General features: G+C 32.9%; 1 protein-coding gene across 1 annotated transcript; it reads right to left on the minus strand.

Annotated features, from left to right (window-relative positions):
* Positions 1-4262: 4262 nt before the first annotated feature.
* On the minus strand, positions 4263-12918 carry LOC110713165 (26S proteasome non-ATPase regulatory subunit 1 homolog A-like). The gene is made up of 13 exons (XM_021891633.1): positions 12598-12918; positions 12344-12407; positions 11749-11854; positions 11503-11614; positions 11250-11418; positions 8101-8570; positions 7870-8005; positions 7385-7633; positions 7069-7289; positions 6733-6991; positions 5797-6029; positions 5200-5707; positions 4263-5114 (listed from the first exon to the last, which is right to left on the minus strand). Exons 1-13 carry the CDS (start codon positions 12738-12740, stop codon positions 4785-4787), a joined length of 3000 nt encoding a protein of 999 aa, XP_021747325.1. The 5' UTR covers positions 12741-12918; the 3' UTR covers positions 4263-4784.
* Positions 12919-18204: the final 5286 nt, after the last annotated feature.

Here is an 18204-nt window from a genome sequence, read left to right on the forward strand (position 1 = left end):
GATAAGCGAACCATTTACAGCCCACGTTCGGGGACAAGCGAACCATCTACAGCCCACGTCCGGGGACAAGCGGACCATCTACATCCCACGTTCGGGGACAAGTGAACCATTTACAGCCACATTCGGGGACAATCGAACCACCATCGTTTCATGGCGCAAGGTTTTCGATACACAGATACTTGTAATCTCATCGTCAGACAAGTCTTTCCTCAAGCATGGAAAGCATTATCGGTGGATTCTTTCTTCAAGTATAGAAAAACGCCAAGTCGACATTCTTTAAGCATGGAAAGTATTATCGGTGGATTTCTTCAAGTATAGAAAAACCGCCAAATTATTCTGTCTGCTTTCCTCAAGCATGGAAAGTATTATCGGTGAATTTCTTCAAGCATAGAAAAGCACCAAATTCATATGTCAACTTTCCTCAGGCATGGAAAGTATTATCCGGTAGGATTCTTCAGGCTTAGAAAGCTACCAAACTCATCAGTCGACTTTCCTCAGAACGTCATTCGGTGGATTCCTTCAAGAATAGGAAGCTACCAAGCTCATTTGTCACCGATACACTGGTGTCAGATAAGCATTCTATTCCTTTACTCTTTTATCTGTGGAACTAACATTTTTTTGTAGCTATAGGTATCGGCGTATAAAGAGTGATTTGGGATCGCAGAACGTCTCAAATCATTCTCCATCCCTATCGACTACTTTGACTATCGTTTTCGAAACTGACGTTTCTACAAACTCAGCCAAAGTGGGGGCTTCTGTAGACACCTAAAAATGTCTCCCCAAAACCAAACCCGATGATGAACAATCTTTCACTGCCATTATTGGTCAGGTTGAGTATTTAATCTTGGAGTTCTTATATCCATATTTCCATTTCATAAACCAAACCAACTCCTAGCCCATTTCCCCAAACCATAACTTATTTTCCTCTTTTCGTGCCTTTAAACCCAAAATAATTTATTTCGTGTCCTTTAAAACCATTCATTTCGTGTCCTTTTTATAAAAAACGTTTAATCCAGTTTATTTTGGTCCATAATATGGGTCCAATGATTTAATAATTGGATGGGGATTCAAAATAACTTTCCAACTATATATTATAAGCCCAAATCCGAGTTATAACGAATAAGTTATGACCAAAATATTAAACTGAGTCCAAACCGAACCTAAGCCCACCTTACCTACGACCCAATGATCATGTGGAGGGTCCAAATTATTTAATCTCTTTCCTAAACCAATTAGTATTAATTGGAAGCTTCTATAAGTTTCTAAAATATCTTAATTATCCTATTTGAAAAGATAAGATTAAAGAGTTTGAAATTGAATAAAACTTTTCTTTTTAAAAGTCCTAATTCTATCCGAATTGAAAGATGTTCAAAGATAGACAGATATTATTTTCGTGCATCATATTTTTTATCCAAATATTAGATGGTTGGATATATCTTGAAATTATATTTCCAATGATATATTATAATATCAATTCCGAGCTATAACGGAAAAGATATGAATAATATATCAAACTCTATCCAAAATTGACACCGTCTCACTATTTAGGCCATATTTTTTATTCTGAAAATGATTTTAATTGGGTTATAAAGTAGACTTCAACAGCTTTCTAATGACATATTATTTATCTTATTCCAATTTCTGGATCAAAAGATATGATAAAAACAAAAACCACAAAAACTGTTGTCTATCGCAAGAGTTTTATCCGATTCGAATTCTTATCTTATTTTGATTCTTCAACCCTTCTTTTTCCTTATAAATAGAGGTCATTTCTCCCCTTTTTCAATCATCAACAAGCTTGATCATCAAATCCTTCTCTCTTTCTCTCTTTTACACCAAAAATCGTTCTCTTCTCTTTCTCTCATATTTTAAGCCTCAAACCTATATTCCTAATTACATCATTCTTCCCCTAAGCACTCCAAAGAGTCTATACTTAACCCGAGGTTCCGTCCTTAAACCAAGGCGTGAAAGGTACAAATAACTGAGGGCTTGGACCAAATCAAATCTACATTTATTTAATTTAATTTTCATTTGATTTATATTTTTTATTGAAGTTATTAACAGTTTATTCATGATGTGGCAATTTAAAGGAACGCGCGGAATGTGAGTAATTAACTAATTTAATTACTCTTATTTTATTTTAATATTGCTAGCATCATGATTAGGTTATTTTATTATTTGATTTGACTAACAATTTATTGTGAAATTGCTTTTAATATTAATGTTTATACTATTATTTTTTATGATCACCATATTGCATGTTAAAGGGAATATGTAATTGAAAATCACCCCTAATAAGATAATTTGGACAACCGGTATACGTTCCTTTTTAATCTTGTTGTTAATTAAAGTGATAACAATATTTTAGAATTATATGTTGCATTAATATTCAACCAATTTAGCACAATAATAGTTTGAAGCAAATTGAATCTTTGTTTGCATGCCTTTGAGATCGCAGGAATCACTTTTCACTATAAGAATCGAGTAGAGACCAATATAGGCGAATGTGACTCCATGACTCACTTCGTACCATCATCCCCGACCCTCCTTTAGTGGTTCCGAACCATATGGAGTTAGTAATCTCATGGATTATGAATGGGTTGTAACCTTCGCGAGTCAATCGTTGTTGCCTATCGTTGTCCCTTTAGCGTGGTTGCCTTTTTATGATCCGTGAACGGTTTTTAAGTTCCTTAAAAACTTGTTGGCGGCTCCCTACTTTCCTTGTCCCTAATCGTATATGTCAATTCTCACTTCCTATGAGTGCCAAGCATATTCACACATGCTTAATGTAGGCGCACTTCAAATGACGCCTACACATACTTAAAATCAATCATCATAAAATCATCACAAAACTCATAATTTATAATTAGATCTAGGATTAAACAAAAGAACAATAAAAAAGAATATATTTTTTTCGAAAAGGGAGGTCGGACAGCAGCCACGGCATCGCAGCTGGCTGCGGCAAGCGGCCCACCTGTGGTGGTGGTGGTCGGCGGTGGTGAGTGCCAAAAAAGGGGAATTTATACCCCTTTCTCTAGAAACCCTTCTTACCTAAACTTTCCCTTTTTAATCTTTCCTTATCCCTTTCCTAATAAAACTTTACTAAAATAAAACTTTCCTAAATTAAATCCCAACTTAATAAATAATTAATTAAATAATGCTTTCCTTTATAAAATATTTCCAAACTTATTTAAAATAAATAATTAAAATTCCATAAAGAATTAATTTCAAATTATTTAAATACCTCACAAAAAACTTATTTAAAATAAAATACATATAAAAATACGAATTATTACATTATCCATGGCAACGCTGCTGCAAACTGATGATAATGATGCTCATTGTTATTAAAATCCCGATTTAAATCTTAAAATCTTACGATTTTACGATTCATGTATATCTTACGATTTGATTTACGATTCTATTCGATTTTACATATTTTTTCAGAACTAGCGAAATCCTTACAAGTAAAAAACATGTTTATATAGGTTTTTATAAATATATATTGTCAAGTATTGATTGCTTAATGGTTAAATAACTATTATCTATCAATAATTAGGTTTCAAACTCATAATTTCAATATATTTAATTAAATTTATATTTGACGTCTTGATTATTCATGTCGGTAGAATCTTACAATTCTACGATTTGATTTACGATTCGATTCTGATAGCCCCTTTCATTTAAAGAATCCCGATTTTAATAACTTTGATGATGCTACTCTTCATGGGTCTCACCTAGGCCCCCTCTTTAAGCACTAGTTTTATTTAACTCCAGTTGCTTTAGTTTGGTTCCTTTAGGTGGTCTTCATGTTTGCTAATTTTACTTAACTAGCGACATGGCAGACTTTTTTGGGTCACTATTTGAACTCCATAACGTAATATAATATTTCTTATTTTGTTAAAAAGAAATGTTCGGTTATAAATGTATAATTTGTTTTTTTTTTTTTAGTTTCATAGTCTTTTTATATAATGCAATATTCATAAATAAATGTTCTTTTTTTTTTCTAGTAAATGATCTTTTTTTTCTAGTAAATGTTCATTTGTTGGGCACGACCTTAGCCATCGAGACAAAAATTTAATTTTGAACCAGGTACCTAGTTGTGCTCACCCCTGGCCCTACAACTAACTGCAGTATGGGGGGATCCGCTCAGACTCCTCATTTTTCACTATGTCGCGGAACATGTTTTTTTTTTTTACTTTAGGTTTATCCATTGGATTGTTAGATTGATCCCACACCCCTTTACTACTTGCGTAAGTGGCTGTAAAAAATGATAATTCTTATATAAATTCCTAAAATGAAAATGTCATATCACTTGACCTATACTATATTTGACAAACTTTTAGTAGACAACTTACAAAAGTGAAATTACTAGAATCATAAAGTACAAAAACAAGTCATGCAGTCATACCAGAATTTTAAAGCTAGGCAACACCCACAGAGTGGTGTTTTAATAGAAAAGAGTTGCAAAAAGTTCCTGGGAGGAGGGTTGATTAAAGGGTACTTTGCAGGGACTCTGTTGCCCCTACCACAGGCAACTTGAATGCAATTGAGAGATCAAACTAGGGAAAAGTACAATTTCCAGTCAATAGAAGTTCCTCAATTCATATCGTTTGACAGTATTGTAAGCACAAAAGCAATATCGACAGCGGAAAAACACTTTGCCAATACTTCCGCCTAATGTGCTCAAATCAACAGCTCAGTTTGTGAACTTCTGCACCAAACTCACGGCACAATAACAAGGTACAATGCCACATGAACCACGTCACACTTGAACAGAGAAATTATGATGTGTACTCAAAAGGCTGTGGGGGTTGAGGTTCCTCATCAACAGCCATGGCAGCCACAGTTCCCTGTTGCACTGGTGCAGTGGACCCAGCAGCAGCATTTGTTGCTGCAGAAGCAGGTGCATCTGTAAGAGACAATACCTCCGGCTCCTCAGGACGCAAATCTTTCAGCAGGACAAAACCAGAGGCAGCCAACTTCACAGGCATATATCTGCTTCCCTCTAAAAACTTGATGAATTTCTCTTGAGCAGGAACCACCCTAGCAGGATTAGTTAAGGTTTCAAAAGAAGGTTCAGGCTCAACCTTTTTTTCTGGTACATTATCAACCTGCCAATTGCAAAGAAACAAACCACGTCAGATGATCCAGTAACCTGGAAATATAAACATTAATGAAGTGTGGAGCTTGGCATACCAGCATAGAGTCTCCCTTCTCTGTAGACGACTTTCCTTTTCCAGCGGCAGACGTAGAAGCTGAGGGCTCTGACCCAACAGCCTTCTCTTTCAACTCTGTCTCCTTTTTTGCTCTAGCTTTGGCCTTTGCTGACGTTGATAATACAGCAGTGGGGAGTTTCACTGCCGATGTAGTGGTGGGCACAGATGTTGGCTTTGGATACTCAAACAACGAGGGTTTTGCATGAGACAAAAACTCAAACTTTGGAACTTTCAAATCATAGTTCAGCCCAACAAAAGCTGTAGGGGAGAATGACAAGCTTATGAAATATATGAGAGGATACCAGTACCAAAACTGGCTAAAAACAGCCAGACCAACCACCGCAGTAATTTTATCATGTTTTGACTTAGAGAGCAGCCTAATTGTTACATTCCTTCCACCTGCATCAAGAATCCCAGACGCCAAAATAGCTCCCATTTTGCTCATGGTATCTTCATGCTTGTCAAGAATTATCTTCTCCAATTGCCGCCTAAAAAAGAATAATATATGATAACGGAAATGAAACTAAGAGAAAAGGACAATAAAAAGAGCTGAATAGCTGATGGATACAATTATTACCTAAATGTTCCAACCCGAGAATCCATAGCTTCAGTAATCTGAACCATAACCATGGCCATAGCAATCAGGGCACCTTGCCGGACAAAATCAACGACATCCGATGTCAAGGGCTCTAACAAAGATATGGCCTCGCTCAGACCAGTGCCGGCACAAGAAATGCCAACTGCCAAGGCTGCACCGTATCGAACATGTGGATTGTAGGACTCGGAGAGCAGGGACACAATACGAGGTGTCTGTCGAGATAAAACCACTCAAGTGTAAATTTTAACAGAAAACAACAGCTACCAGAATACCAGATAGACCAAAACACCATGAAGTACTTAAATCTGCATGATTATAATATACTACACTTCAATCCCCAAGATATTCAAGACTACCTATTCATTAATATGAACCATCGAAAAAATTGATGCAAAATTTTATTTATACACTAGGTCAAGTATGTATAGCATTTGAATATTAAGGATCTAGAATACATAAAAAAAAAAATAATAATAAATAAAAAAAGTAGAATTTTAGATTTATAAAAAGAATTAAAACAGACTGGTATAAGCTTAAGGTGTGGAATAAGGAACGGAGAAATAATAAATACTAAATATCCTGGACTTTGTAGCTTTGCAAATTGATTATCTTATTCTTGGGATTAGTAGGAAAGGAAGGACCTTTACAGGGCCAACTTGCTAAGTTATTTTTTATGTTTTGCATGTAGAACATTTAGACAGAAGAGTACAGAGGGCTAGAATATGAATAAAAGTGGTCCACTTTACTGCTCTTTGGAGCTAATCCTATAAATGTTACCCAACATCAACATGACTGACTTGATACATGTCTTTACAATGCTCCTCTCAGTAGTTTTAATCCTCTATCGTTATACCTTTTTATAGCAGTTTCTTTCTTATCTAAAACAAAGAATCAAGACAATAAGGTAAAACCAACCTGTTCTGGTTCAGAATACAAGACAAAACCAAGAGCCAAGACTGCAGTTCGCCTAACATCATCACTCACATCTGACACTGCAAAGTGTAGCAGCTGTCGGATGGCCTTGTTATTTGATGTTCCACTGTAAGCCAAAGCCAATGCATACATACCACCATAACGTATTATAGGATCTTGGTCGCGAGTCATTTGCTCAATAAGTGTGTCTGCTTCCTCCTCTCTTCCATAAACCGTAAGAGCTATACCTAACGCCAATCCCCTGATAATGCCAAGTAATCATATGAGAAAACAGGGATGATAACAAAATAATACAACAGATGATACATCTAGCTTTACCTAATTATCTTCTCATGCTGAGTTTCATGTGCATAAGCAAGCATCTCACCAGCCTTCTCACTAGCTGTACCAACCATAAGCAATCCCATGCTGATGCCAGCAGCTTCACCAGCAACAGCGCTATCTGTATAGAGCACATTTTTTATGTCCTCAAATATATCTTCATTGGCTGTTCCAAGAGCTGCTAATCCTAACCCTAAGCAGGCACCATGCTGTATGACCTGCAATAACAAGATTTATACACAAATTTAGTGTATTTAATCAAAATATACTAAGCGGAAAGATAATTACACTTTCATCGAACAAAACACCACACCTCAACATTAGTACTGCGTAGGCTATCAAGAAGGAATTGTTTGATACCCTCCCCATGGTTAGCATGAATCAAACCAAGAGCATACAGTGCTCCACCTTCAGAGTATGGACTACCACCACCTCCAGCCCCACCCTGTGGCAAGTAAGGCGCCATTAGTGACCGGCCCTGTTGCAAGTGGCCTCTGTGAATAACACCTAATCCAGCAGTTGCACTGAACTTGGCCCAGTTAGTGGCCCTGCTTAGCCAGTCCTGACAAATAAAGTAAAAAACAGTTAAGAGTACAACACTTTCCAATTTTTGCAACCAACTGCCATTGCCTATTGGGTAAAGATTGAGGGAATATGCTTTGGTCAATATTACAGGCGAACTGTTTTGTAAATAAGGATTGCTAAATTAACTTGACATAGCCAAGAAATGAATGGAGTGGGGAGGGGAAGGATTGAACTTGTTCAGGTCAAGTTTCAGCTAAGAGCAGAAAAAATTACCAAATTCTCCCTTAGAAAGGTATCCACTGTAGTACCAGCATGCATAATTGCATTCGCATATATGGTTGCACTGTGACAAACACTATTTCTCATCTCAACAGACTGCTTTATGGTCTTGAGAATCAGGAGGTCTGACCTAAATCCCAAGAAATAAAAAAAATAAAGAGAGATATTAAAAGTAGAACAAAAGATAATACATTAATGCATTGAACAGTATAGAAAATGTCTTACTTGTTGTGACTATATAGAAACTGCAGAGTCAGCTGGATGGAAGTCTCCCCAGACAATATCCCTTTAATTTTGGTCAATCTTTCAGCATACCTAGCTTCAACAGGATCCATTTCACTCACAACTGATTCTGAGACTCGTGTCCCTTCATCCATTTGCACATCCTCAGAAGCAGTAGTATTTTCAGTCTGAGAGGGCTCTGGTTCCCTGGATATGGGCACCTCTGGAGAAGATAATTTTGGCTTTGAAAGACGATCCCTCACGTTTAACAGAAAAGCCTGATGCTCATTTTCAACAAGATCAAAAGCTATTTGGAAAGAAAGCAAAGTATCTTCCAAATTCTCTGCACGGAGAAGCTTTTCCAGAATGCCGGCAACAACTTCTGGTTGATCCAAAAACATAAGACACTGACAAATGCTCAAATAATCTGGGGACGGCAACTTCTGATACACTCTAACAAGCAGACGAAGCACCTGAAAAGGCAAAAGAGGTTAATATATACAAGCATAAGATAGATGTGGTCCCCTTCCCCCCAACTCTTTGTTTCCCCAACATGCGGTATTTCCTGATATCAATATCAGCAAGCAATATTTTCTAGTGTCTGGAAGAGGATGCTAACCACATGGACAGTTTCTATACCAGGAACCAACCATGAGGTTTAAACAAGACAAAATGAGTATCCAATCATATGCTAACTTTGAAAATAATGCAAGTAAATTTACATTTTATAATAGGTATCCAATCGTATGCTAACCGTAAAACTATTACTAAAGATGCAGGATGTCACAGAAAAATTTAGCACACAATACCCATTAGACTAACTTTAATATAGAAGAGAGCATGCAAAAACAGGTAACCTAAGGAAATGAGATACCAATCAACATGGTATACCACTACATATTTTCAAATTCTATTTAAAAAACAACCCATGTCATAGCAAAGGAAGCCATATCTGAAGAATGTAATTCCACAATTAACATTGTAATTCTGTTGTAATGCAAAACCACGCAGGCTCAGAAATCCATAATATAATAGTAAAAGGAAAAAATGCATAATATATCTAATAATCATGAAGCATGACAGTTCTGATTAGAAAGATTGTGGTTCATTACTACTCCGCGACGTTGCACAGACTCCAGTTTGGGTGTCATACCCAAGTCTGGATCAGAGGATCCAATCCTCCGATTCAAAAATTAACCAATACGGGATACAGTTAAAAGGGTGTCTTGACTAATTTTTTGGACATGGCTGGTATATAGTGTTAGGAAATTTTTTAGATAATAAAAATAGATAGTAATAATAATTAATTAATATAAAAGGGTATATAACAAAAAATGGTACTCCGTAATAATTATCATTGGTACTGTTGTCAAAAAAAAATATAATTGGTACCAAAAAAAAATAGAAGGCCCAAAGCCAAAATCATATACATGACACATTGACACGTGATATTAAGTATATTCACGTGCTTTATACATCTTTATAAAGAAAATACTCAAAAGTAAAAGTAAAATGAACAGCTCCCTCCACGAAATATTTTCCTTTAAACTTTGGCATGCATATTAAGGAACTTAATAAGGTGAGAGTGTGAGAAGAAGAGGAAGAGAGTGGAGGGTCCACTTCATATGGGTTGAATAGGATATTTTTTTATTTTAAGTAACATGATCATTTTTGACAATTAATGAATGCTTTTAATAATCCTACTTATTCTCTAATATCAGTTTTCCTAACGTATGCCCATTGACACATGTTAAGTTGCAAAAAAAAAAAAAAAAAAAAAAAAAAAAAAAAAAAAAAAAATCTTTCTGCAACTTTACACGAAAAACCCTATTAAATAAGGGACTGGAATACAGATTAAAAGGAATCTAACAAGATCCCTCGTGCCCATGTTTTTTTTACCTATAAATCACATAAGCTAGTCAAAGTAGAGTATTTGAATAGTGTCAAAAGTTAAAATGTGTCAACTACTAATATTTTGTTTTTACTGATTACGAAAAAAGTATCTCTATGAATTATTTTTTTTTTTTTTAATCATGCAAACCTGCTGGATAGCATTTAGACAGATATGCTAAAACAAGAAACAGGCTTGTCACATTAGTTATGCATGCAATGGTAACAAGTCTGCTTTTTATGTGGATTTTTAAGCAAAGAAAAGAGTAGAGATTTCTTGTTCCCTTGAAGTTTTCTGTCTTAAAAGATCTAAAATACGGTAAAATTTAATGACAGTGCAAGAGAAGGTGATTCAAAGGTGACATCTTCTTTGGTAGTGTTTTGTACTGAAAACTTGGAAAGCTCTTATATTGGAATAATCAATATATTCCTATTCAAGTGAGGGGGGAAGAGGGAGTTGAGATGGACAGCAAAATGGAAGGGGAAGGAACTAGGGAGGCTGAAAACTTCAAAGTGAAAACAAAAGTATGACCACAACCTTAAGAACAAGAGCATGGGCTGAGTTATAAATTGTCATGCTACATAAAAATTGATCATGTACAATTATCTATTTTCTGCAAGAAATATCTATAATAAAAGAAGTGTTTACTTTCCCACCCCACCTCACCCGCAAAAGGAACAGGAGCAGTGGTGATCAAGAATGTGTTCTTATGTAGCAGTGTAACATTGTATCACACAAAAATACATGCAGATTCAAACTTTGTCAAATCAATCCTATAAAAGTATAAGACTATGTCATACTAATACCTATAAAGAAAAAATGTGATTAAAAAAGAAAAACAGTGCTACATGTCATTTATCTAAAGCTATTTCCAAAAATAACAATTACGACCCATGGCAACAATTCTAATTATTCATAATCCAGACAAAGTAAGATTTAAGAACCCTATACATATGGTAATCACCATAGTTTGCAGCTTTAACACCTTTCCTTGTTTCTGCACAAGAGGCAGGGGCGCTATGATTCTGTAAAATTAGTTGTTTCTCTAGTCTTCTCAATAGCCAGAATTTTCAAACCATTATACAGGATGGCACGGTACAACAGACAATGGAGCAAGAAAGATGTATTAACTGGCCCCATTATGACAATCCTAGTCACCATTCCATGCAGAGCATAAAATGAAAAACAGTAACAAGTTCATAAAGCACTATCTAATATGCTAAATTCCCAGTTTGTATGACAAGCATGAAAAAATTATCACCTCCTGCCGATATTCTCTGCGACTAACATAGGAATGAGAAACATTAATGCAGTATGACAGACTTCCAGGAGCATTATCACTCCTCATTATAGCCTCCTCAAGTTTATCTAATCGTCGGCACTCAATTGCCATTCCCATAGCTTGCTGATACCTTCCATCTAAAATGCACCTAATTAAAAAAAAGTACATTTAATAAGAAACAGTAAACCACAGAAGCATAGAGTATAATATGCACAAAAAGGAAAATTCATACTTCTCCAACATTCTCTCCACAATTGCCTCTAGCCTGGGGTCAATGTTGACAGCTTCTTCCTTCGACTCTGCTGCTTTATTTCTAAGACTAGCATACTCATCAATGGCTTTGTCTGAAAGAATGAAAAAGAAAATAGCGTTAATCAAGGGCTAGTCAAGTTCCAGCAATCTCCAACAACATTTTTTGATTTACTGAAAGCTATTTGTCACCAAGAATCATTACTACATATAAGAGAAGCATAATTACCGAGAAGGGTCCTAACATAATCAGAATCCTCAGAAACATCAAATAATGTCCCAGCTCCCAGTGCATATGCCAAAGAATCATTCAGTTCACCCAAATAATAGAAAACCTGCAAAGAGAGCAAACATTAGCGAGTTATCACATTGTTTAGTAAAGAAAAACTCCAGCTAAAGGCTCAATTTGATGGACACTTACTAGAAATGCTCCGAATACTTTAATAAATGTAGCAACCACATACATCTCCAAACTCTAGCTAAAGGCTCAATTCGATTTACGATTACTAGAAATGTTCCAAATTAATTTAATAAAAGCAGCAACAAGATATATCTCCAAATTCCCGCTAAAGGCTCAATTTGATTTACACTTACTAGAAAGATCCTAATAATTTAATAAAAGCAGCAACCATATATATCTCCAACTCCAGCTAAAAGCTCAATTCGATTTGCACTTACCGAGAAATGTTCCTAATAATTTATTTATTTTTGTAATTCTTCATCAATACACGCATAGTAAACTACTACCTCCATTTCAAATTATCTTTTGGTCAAATTGTTGCAAATATATTGAAATCGAGGTGTAGTTAAGATTGAAGATTTACCTTAGAGACAACTAATCCGGCCAATGGTCGCTGAGAGAATTCTTCATCTTCATACAAACTTTCTCTGAAATAATAATAACAAAAATCATAAAGAAAAATTACAATTTCAAGTTATACACTAGAATATAAAGCGATGAATCCTAATTAACAAGGAATTAAAATCAAATTAGAAAAAATCAAACCCTATTAGATCTAAAGCAATGAACCCTAATTATCAAGGAATTAAAATTAAAGAAAAAGAGTAAGAGAAATACATGAGAGGAATGCTAGTAGAGATCTCAGGCCATAGAAATTGAGCGTAAAGGTTGAGATTAGAGAGAGCATGAAGCTTCAGAGCAACTGAATTCTCGCTAAGCATAGCCAGCATTGCTCCTGCCGAACTCACCAAGGTCGCCATTGGAATTCAATTCAAAAATCTCGAGGAAACCCTAACCCCCAAATTCAACGAACAACCAAAGAAACAGCAGAAAATCAAGAAACCAACTTTACTCTACAAAGACGACTATATACTCCAAACTTCAACTAAAGTGTTGGATCTTAAACATTTATACGAAGTAGTTTCTTTTCCAACAAGCCAAAATGCACTTGAGAAATGATACGACTATACGAGTAGTGCTTATAAGAGTACCAACACTAGTGATATAATTTTATACTATGGTTAAAAACTCATCAAAAACTCGCAATTTTTCACTACATAAGTATACCATTTGATAGTATGTACTATTTCATGGTAAACATTTGCTTTGATCCATGTGAAATATGAACCAACCAGGTCACGCCATGTGGCCTGGTTATCATGTATCTTTTATTTTTATTTTTTTTTCAATTGCATTTTAAGAAAAAATTATAAAGTTAAAAATTATGAAAAAATTACCATTGTTCATAATTTTTCAAGATTTACACATAAACACCCATATTGATATAGTTTTATATATTTTTTCGAATTCGCTTTTACTACGTAAATTGCTTATTTTATTTAATCACTTTACAAACATTAATTAGTTATTTCCAATAATGAAATGAAATATAATTATAATTAAATTAAGTGTATTATTAATAAAAAAATAGGAGAGAAAAAGTGTGGTGGTAAACTTTTTTTTATACCTTGGGTGGGATGATTTTTGGATAAAGTATATTGTATTGTGGTATAGATGATGTGGAGGAGTGAGAATGTGGTAGAGACAGGAATGGTATAATTTTTTATACCAGGAGTGATGTTGGTCTAACTGAGACATGATATTTGTGGGGCACTGAGGTAATCTCATTAAATTTTATTTTATTTTACTCCGTAGTCCGTACTAGTATGCGCCCATGCTAATCCATGAGATAAATTAAAATATAATACTAGACTAGTATAGCACTCGTGTAATTGCACGGACGCACGGTTTTAAAGTATAAACTAGTGTTAGGCCCAGGCGAAGCCCCGAGTTACTGCATTATTTCCATGACAAAAATCTTTATTAATATTTTATTTTTATTCAATGACATATAATATGGTAATAACTTAGTGGCTAACACGTTGAAATTTAAACTTGAGGTTGTGGGTTCAAATCTTGTAAGAACCATATTTTTAGACATGGAGTGAAAATCGGATTAGATGAGGAGAACGCCACGTGGCACCTAAACTTCATTAGGAACACGCTTTGAGGAGAGCGTCACGTGGCATCTTAACTTCTTTAGGAACGCCTTTTAATATATAGTATAGATCTTAACTTCTTTAGGAACGCCTTTTAATATATGGTATAGACACCAAACCCCACAAAATCAACTAAGGTTCAATTCGATTTACATTTACAGTCTATGATGCATGAGTTCTTCTAATGTTCATCGTAACCGTATCGGATATGCAATACGCACCCGTATTCTTATGGATATCGAGTACTTTAATATATAGTTTTATTATATTTTAAAAATATTTTTTAATAATAAATTTGCTTGAAATTTATTGAATTTGATGAAATTTTGAATGATTTTTTCATCTTCTTAAAATCTACGAGTATAAAGTAAAATCTATCATATACTATTGAAGATTATATAAAATATATTTTTTAACAATATATTATACCATACTTTTGTCGTACCTGTATCCTCTATTTTCTAAACAACTGTATTGCGTACTCATATCATGTATGTTGTATGTACTCGATCTCGTACCCGTGTGCAACTTTGTATTTCAATTCATTTAACATTTACATGCGTGATTGAAATTTCTTTGAAAGATGTAATTCTAAGTAAACATTTTGTAAAATTGTCTACTATAAGGAAAATAAAAAATGCCCGTGCAATAGAAAGTTAGAAATATTTTGTAAAATTTTAAATCAAGTATAAACCAACGTTGGACGATGGTTCCTAAAAATAGTATAGTCTGCTTAACAATATCGTGCTCAATAAAATAAATATTTTATTTGACAAAAAAATATTTTATTTTTTTGAGAAAAAAAAAAACAAAACAAAATAAAGTATTATACTTTTTATAAGTATTGAAAGATATATGACTTTTTGTTAAAAACTACCTTTTCAAAGAAATTTTTTTGTGAGAAAATACCTAATAAAAATGTTGTAAGAAACTACCTATTAAAATAAATTGTTGTAAGAAACTACCTATTAAAGCAAATAATGTTGTAAAAAAGCTATTATTCGTCGAATTTTTCGTCTTGACTAATTTCTTCGGCATTGACCATGCTCGGCCGGTCACATGATAGGTGGCATTGTTAGTGGGGCGTGAAAATTAAAGGTTTTAAAACTTCACGTGATTGGCAAGTAGGTGGTCAACGCCGGAAAAATTAGACAACGGTGAAAACTCGGTGAAAGGATAACCTTTTACAATATTTTCATTTTAATAGGTAGTTTCTTACAATTTTTTTTTTAATTAGGTAGTTTCTCACAAAAAAAATGACTTTTAATAGGTAGTTTCTAACAAAAAGCCCTAATTAGTTGAGTTTTATATTTTATTTGACAAAATATATTCTATAAAGGAGTATTGCAGTTTCAAAATATTATATTAGTATTGAAAGATATAATAAATTGAGTATAAAACTTTTTTTTATTTGCAAAAAATATTTTATAAATGAGTATTTCAGTTTCATGGGTTCTTAAAGTTCTATATAGGATCAATAAATTTTCCATATATTATTTGATAAAAAATATTATGTAAGATCAATTAATGATTTTGTAGTATATACTTTCCAAAATTATGCATAACATTTATAAGATCAAAATATTATATACAGACTTTGATATTTTTTGATATTATGCGTAATATTTCCCTCAAAAAAAATAAAAAAAATATATTATGCGTAATATGTATAAGAAAGAGAAGGTTTTAATAGATTTAGTGAATAAAAAAATATATTATGCGTAATACGTATAAAAAATATACTTATAGAATAGCGGAAAAGAGTGGGAAAACTTTTAATGCCAAGGTGATACGTGTAGCTTCTGTGTTAAGCGCCTCTGTTTTAGTATAGTTATAGATAGATAGATTAGCTTTCGTGCAATGCACGGATATAATAAATTTATGTGAAATTTCTATAATTGTTTAAATTTTCTATAAGTATTAAAATTTTCTATAAGTATTAAAATTTTCTAAGACATTATAAAATTCAAACATACTACCAACAACAAAAAAAAAAAAAAAAAAAAAAAAAAAAAAAAAAAAAAAAACAAAAAAAAGACAATAAGTCAAATATATTAACCCACAAAATTGAAAATTTGAGGAGCATTTGTCTTAATAAAAAATAAAACAAAAAGTGGACTATTCAAAAAGTTCAAAGTTGAAGGAATAGAAATTCGTTAGTACGAGGAATTAGCTCAATTTAGGCAATAAGATTTAATCTCCATTATTAGATTTTATTTTTAAACTTCAAAAAAAAAATTATATTATAAACCAAAATTCACCCAAATAAAATCTTGCCGATTTGAGATCCAAATTCATCTAATACCTAGAAACATCGCTTCAGTTAGAACTCAAACTACTAACCCTAATATAGGTTAAAACAAATATATATTAGTAGTTTAGGGAACAACATACAAACTTTTTGATCACCAAGTTTAAGGATCACAATTCAATTCAAACACACCAACCATAAAATTCCTCATCAAAAATCAAAACCCTATTAATTAAGTATAAAAATATTTTTAAAATGACATCATCAATGTAGTTTGGCGGAAAATTTTCCATGAGAAAGCAACACGTGTACAATTTGGAGAGAGTGATGATGTCAGTGATTGCTTCTTTAGTATTAGTTTTAGATTTTAAAAGCTAGCCAAATATTTAAAAAATTTTAAGTAAAAACAAATAAAAAAAAGTATACTGAAGTAATTATTATCGGGCAAATTTATGAACATCAATTGGAGTGTAATATTTTTAATATACCTTATTCTATTCTTCTCTACTTTCAACACTAGTACATAATTGACTTTATGTATCACGTCTTGGTAACACTTTTTGATAGAAAAGATTACTAGATTTATAAGTAACACTTTGGTAACACTTTTTTAGGATGTAAAACTCAATGTAACACTTTTAACATAAGTAACATTATAAAGTAACACTTTCATACTAAGTAACATTTTGTGGTAACATTAACAAAAAACTCTTGTATACACTCGGTTTACACTAATATTACTGTACATCGAGCAGTATAAGGGTAACTTTTAACTAATTTTAGGGTAATTTTTTGCCTTTTTTTGGGTAAATTTAAACATAATACAATTTTTATATAAATAGACAATAAGAAAAGTTTTATAATGGTAATTTAATTACATTCAATCACTAATAATTGATTTTTAGTCATTTAAAATGTGATTCTTTACTAATAATTTTTATTTGTATTGGATTACTTTTATGCATATTAGGGTAAATTTTATTTATTTTAGGGGTAACTTTTGATCAATTTAGTCTATCTTTATAGTGGATGTACAATAATTATTGTACACCCGATTTTTTTTTTAAAGTTTGTGAACATTAACAGGTGTTACCTTGTGTTTTTGGGAAAAAAATAATTTAGATTAAAATTTCAATTAAAAAAAGGTAGTGTTAATTCCTAAGTTTAACAATTTTTTTTTTTGAAACATAAGTTTAACAATTTCGTTCATCTTTTTTTTTTATTATTTTTTTTATTTTGAGGGAAAAAATTTCATTCATCTAGCTAGGTTAATACTATCTTTCCAAATTAAAAAAAAAAAAGCTAGGTTAATACTATTAGCGCCAAAGGAAATTATAAAAAAAAAATTGGGGCAAAATTGATTCTGAAACCGCCAAACAAAATCAAAAGTTGTATTTCATCCTCTTCACAGGAGGAACGAAATTCTCTAACCTAGTTTGTTGATTAGCGCAATTTCATCAGAAAAATCAATTGAATCCTTGATCGTGTAGCGCAATTTCATCAGGGAAATCATTCGTTTCCTTGAAGTTGTGGGTATCATCAAAATCATGCTCCAATTTAAGGTATTATCTGATTTACGAGAGTGGTTTTTAATTTTTTTTTTTGTTTATTTATTCATCATATTTCAAGAATATATAAAATGCTTATTCATTAATTTCAAGAATCTAAGAAATCATGCATTTTTTTTTTTTTAAATTGAACTCTGAAATAATTTAATCATGTAGGAATCAATTAAGCATTTACTCTGTATTAGTATAATTGTAGGAATTAAGCATTTATTCATTAACATAGGTTCAGAGAGATTACATGCAAATTGTGCAGAGCTTGTTAAATAGTGTATTTGATTGAAGACACTTTAAACTGATATACTGAATTCTGAAGATGTGATTATTTGAGTGTTATTCTGTGTTTGGGTTCTACTTATTGAGGTATTCGTGAATTCCATTGCAATTTTAGAGGCTTGGATAATCCTTT

This window comes from Chenopodium quinoa, unplaced genomic scaffold, assembly GCF_001683475.1.
Source record: "Chenopodium quinoa cultivar QQ74 unplaced genomic scaffold, ASM168347v1, whole genome shotgun sequence".
NCBI lineage: Eukaryota > Viridiplantae > Streptophyta > Magnoliopsida > Caryophyllales > Amaranthaceae > Chenopodium > Chenopodium quinoa.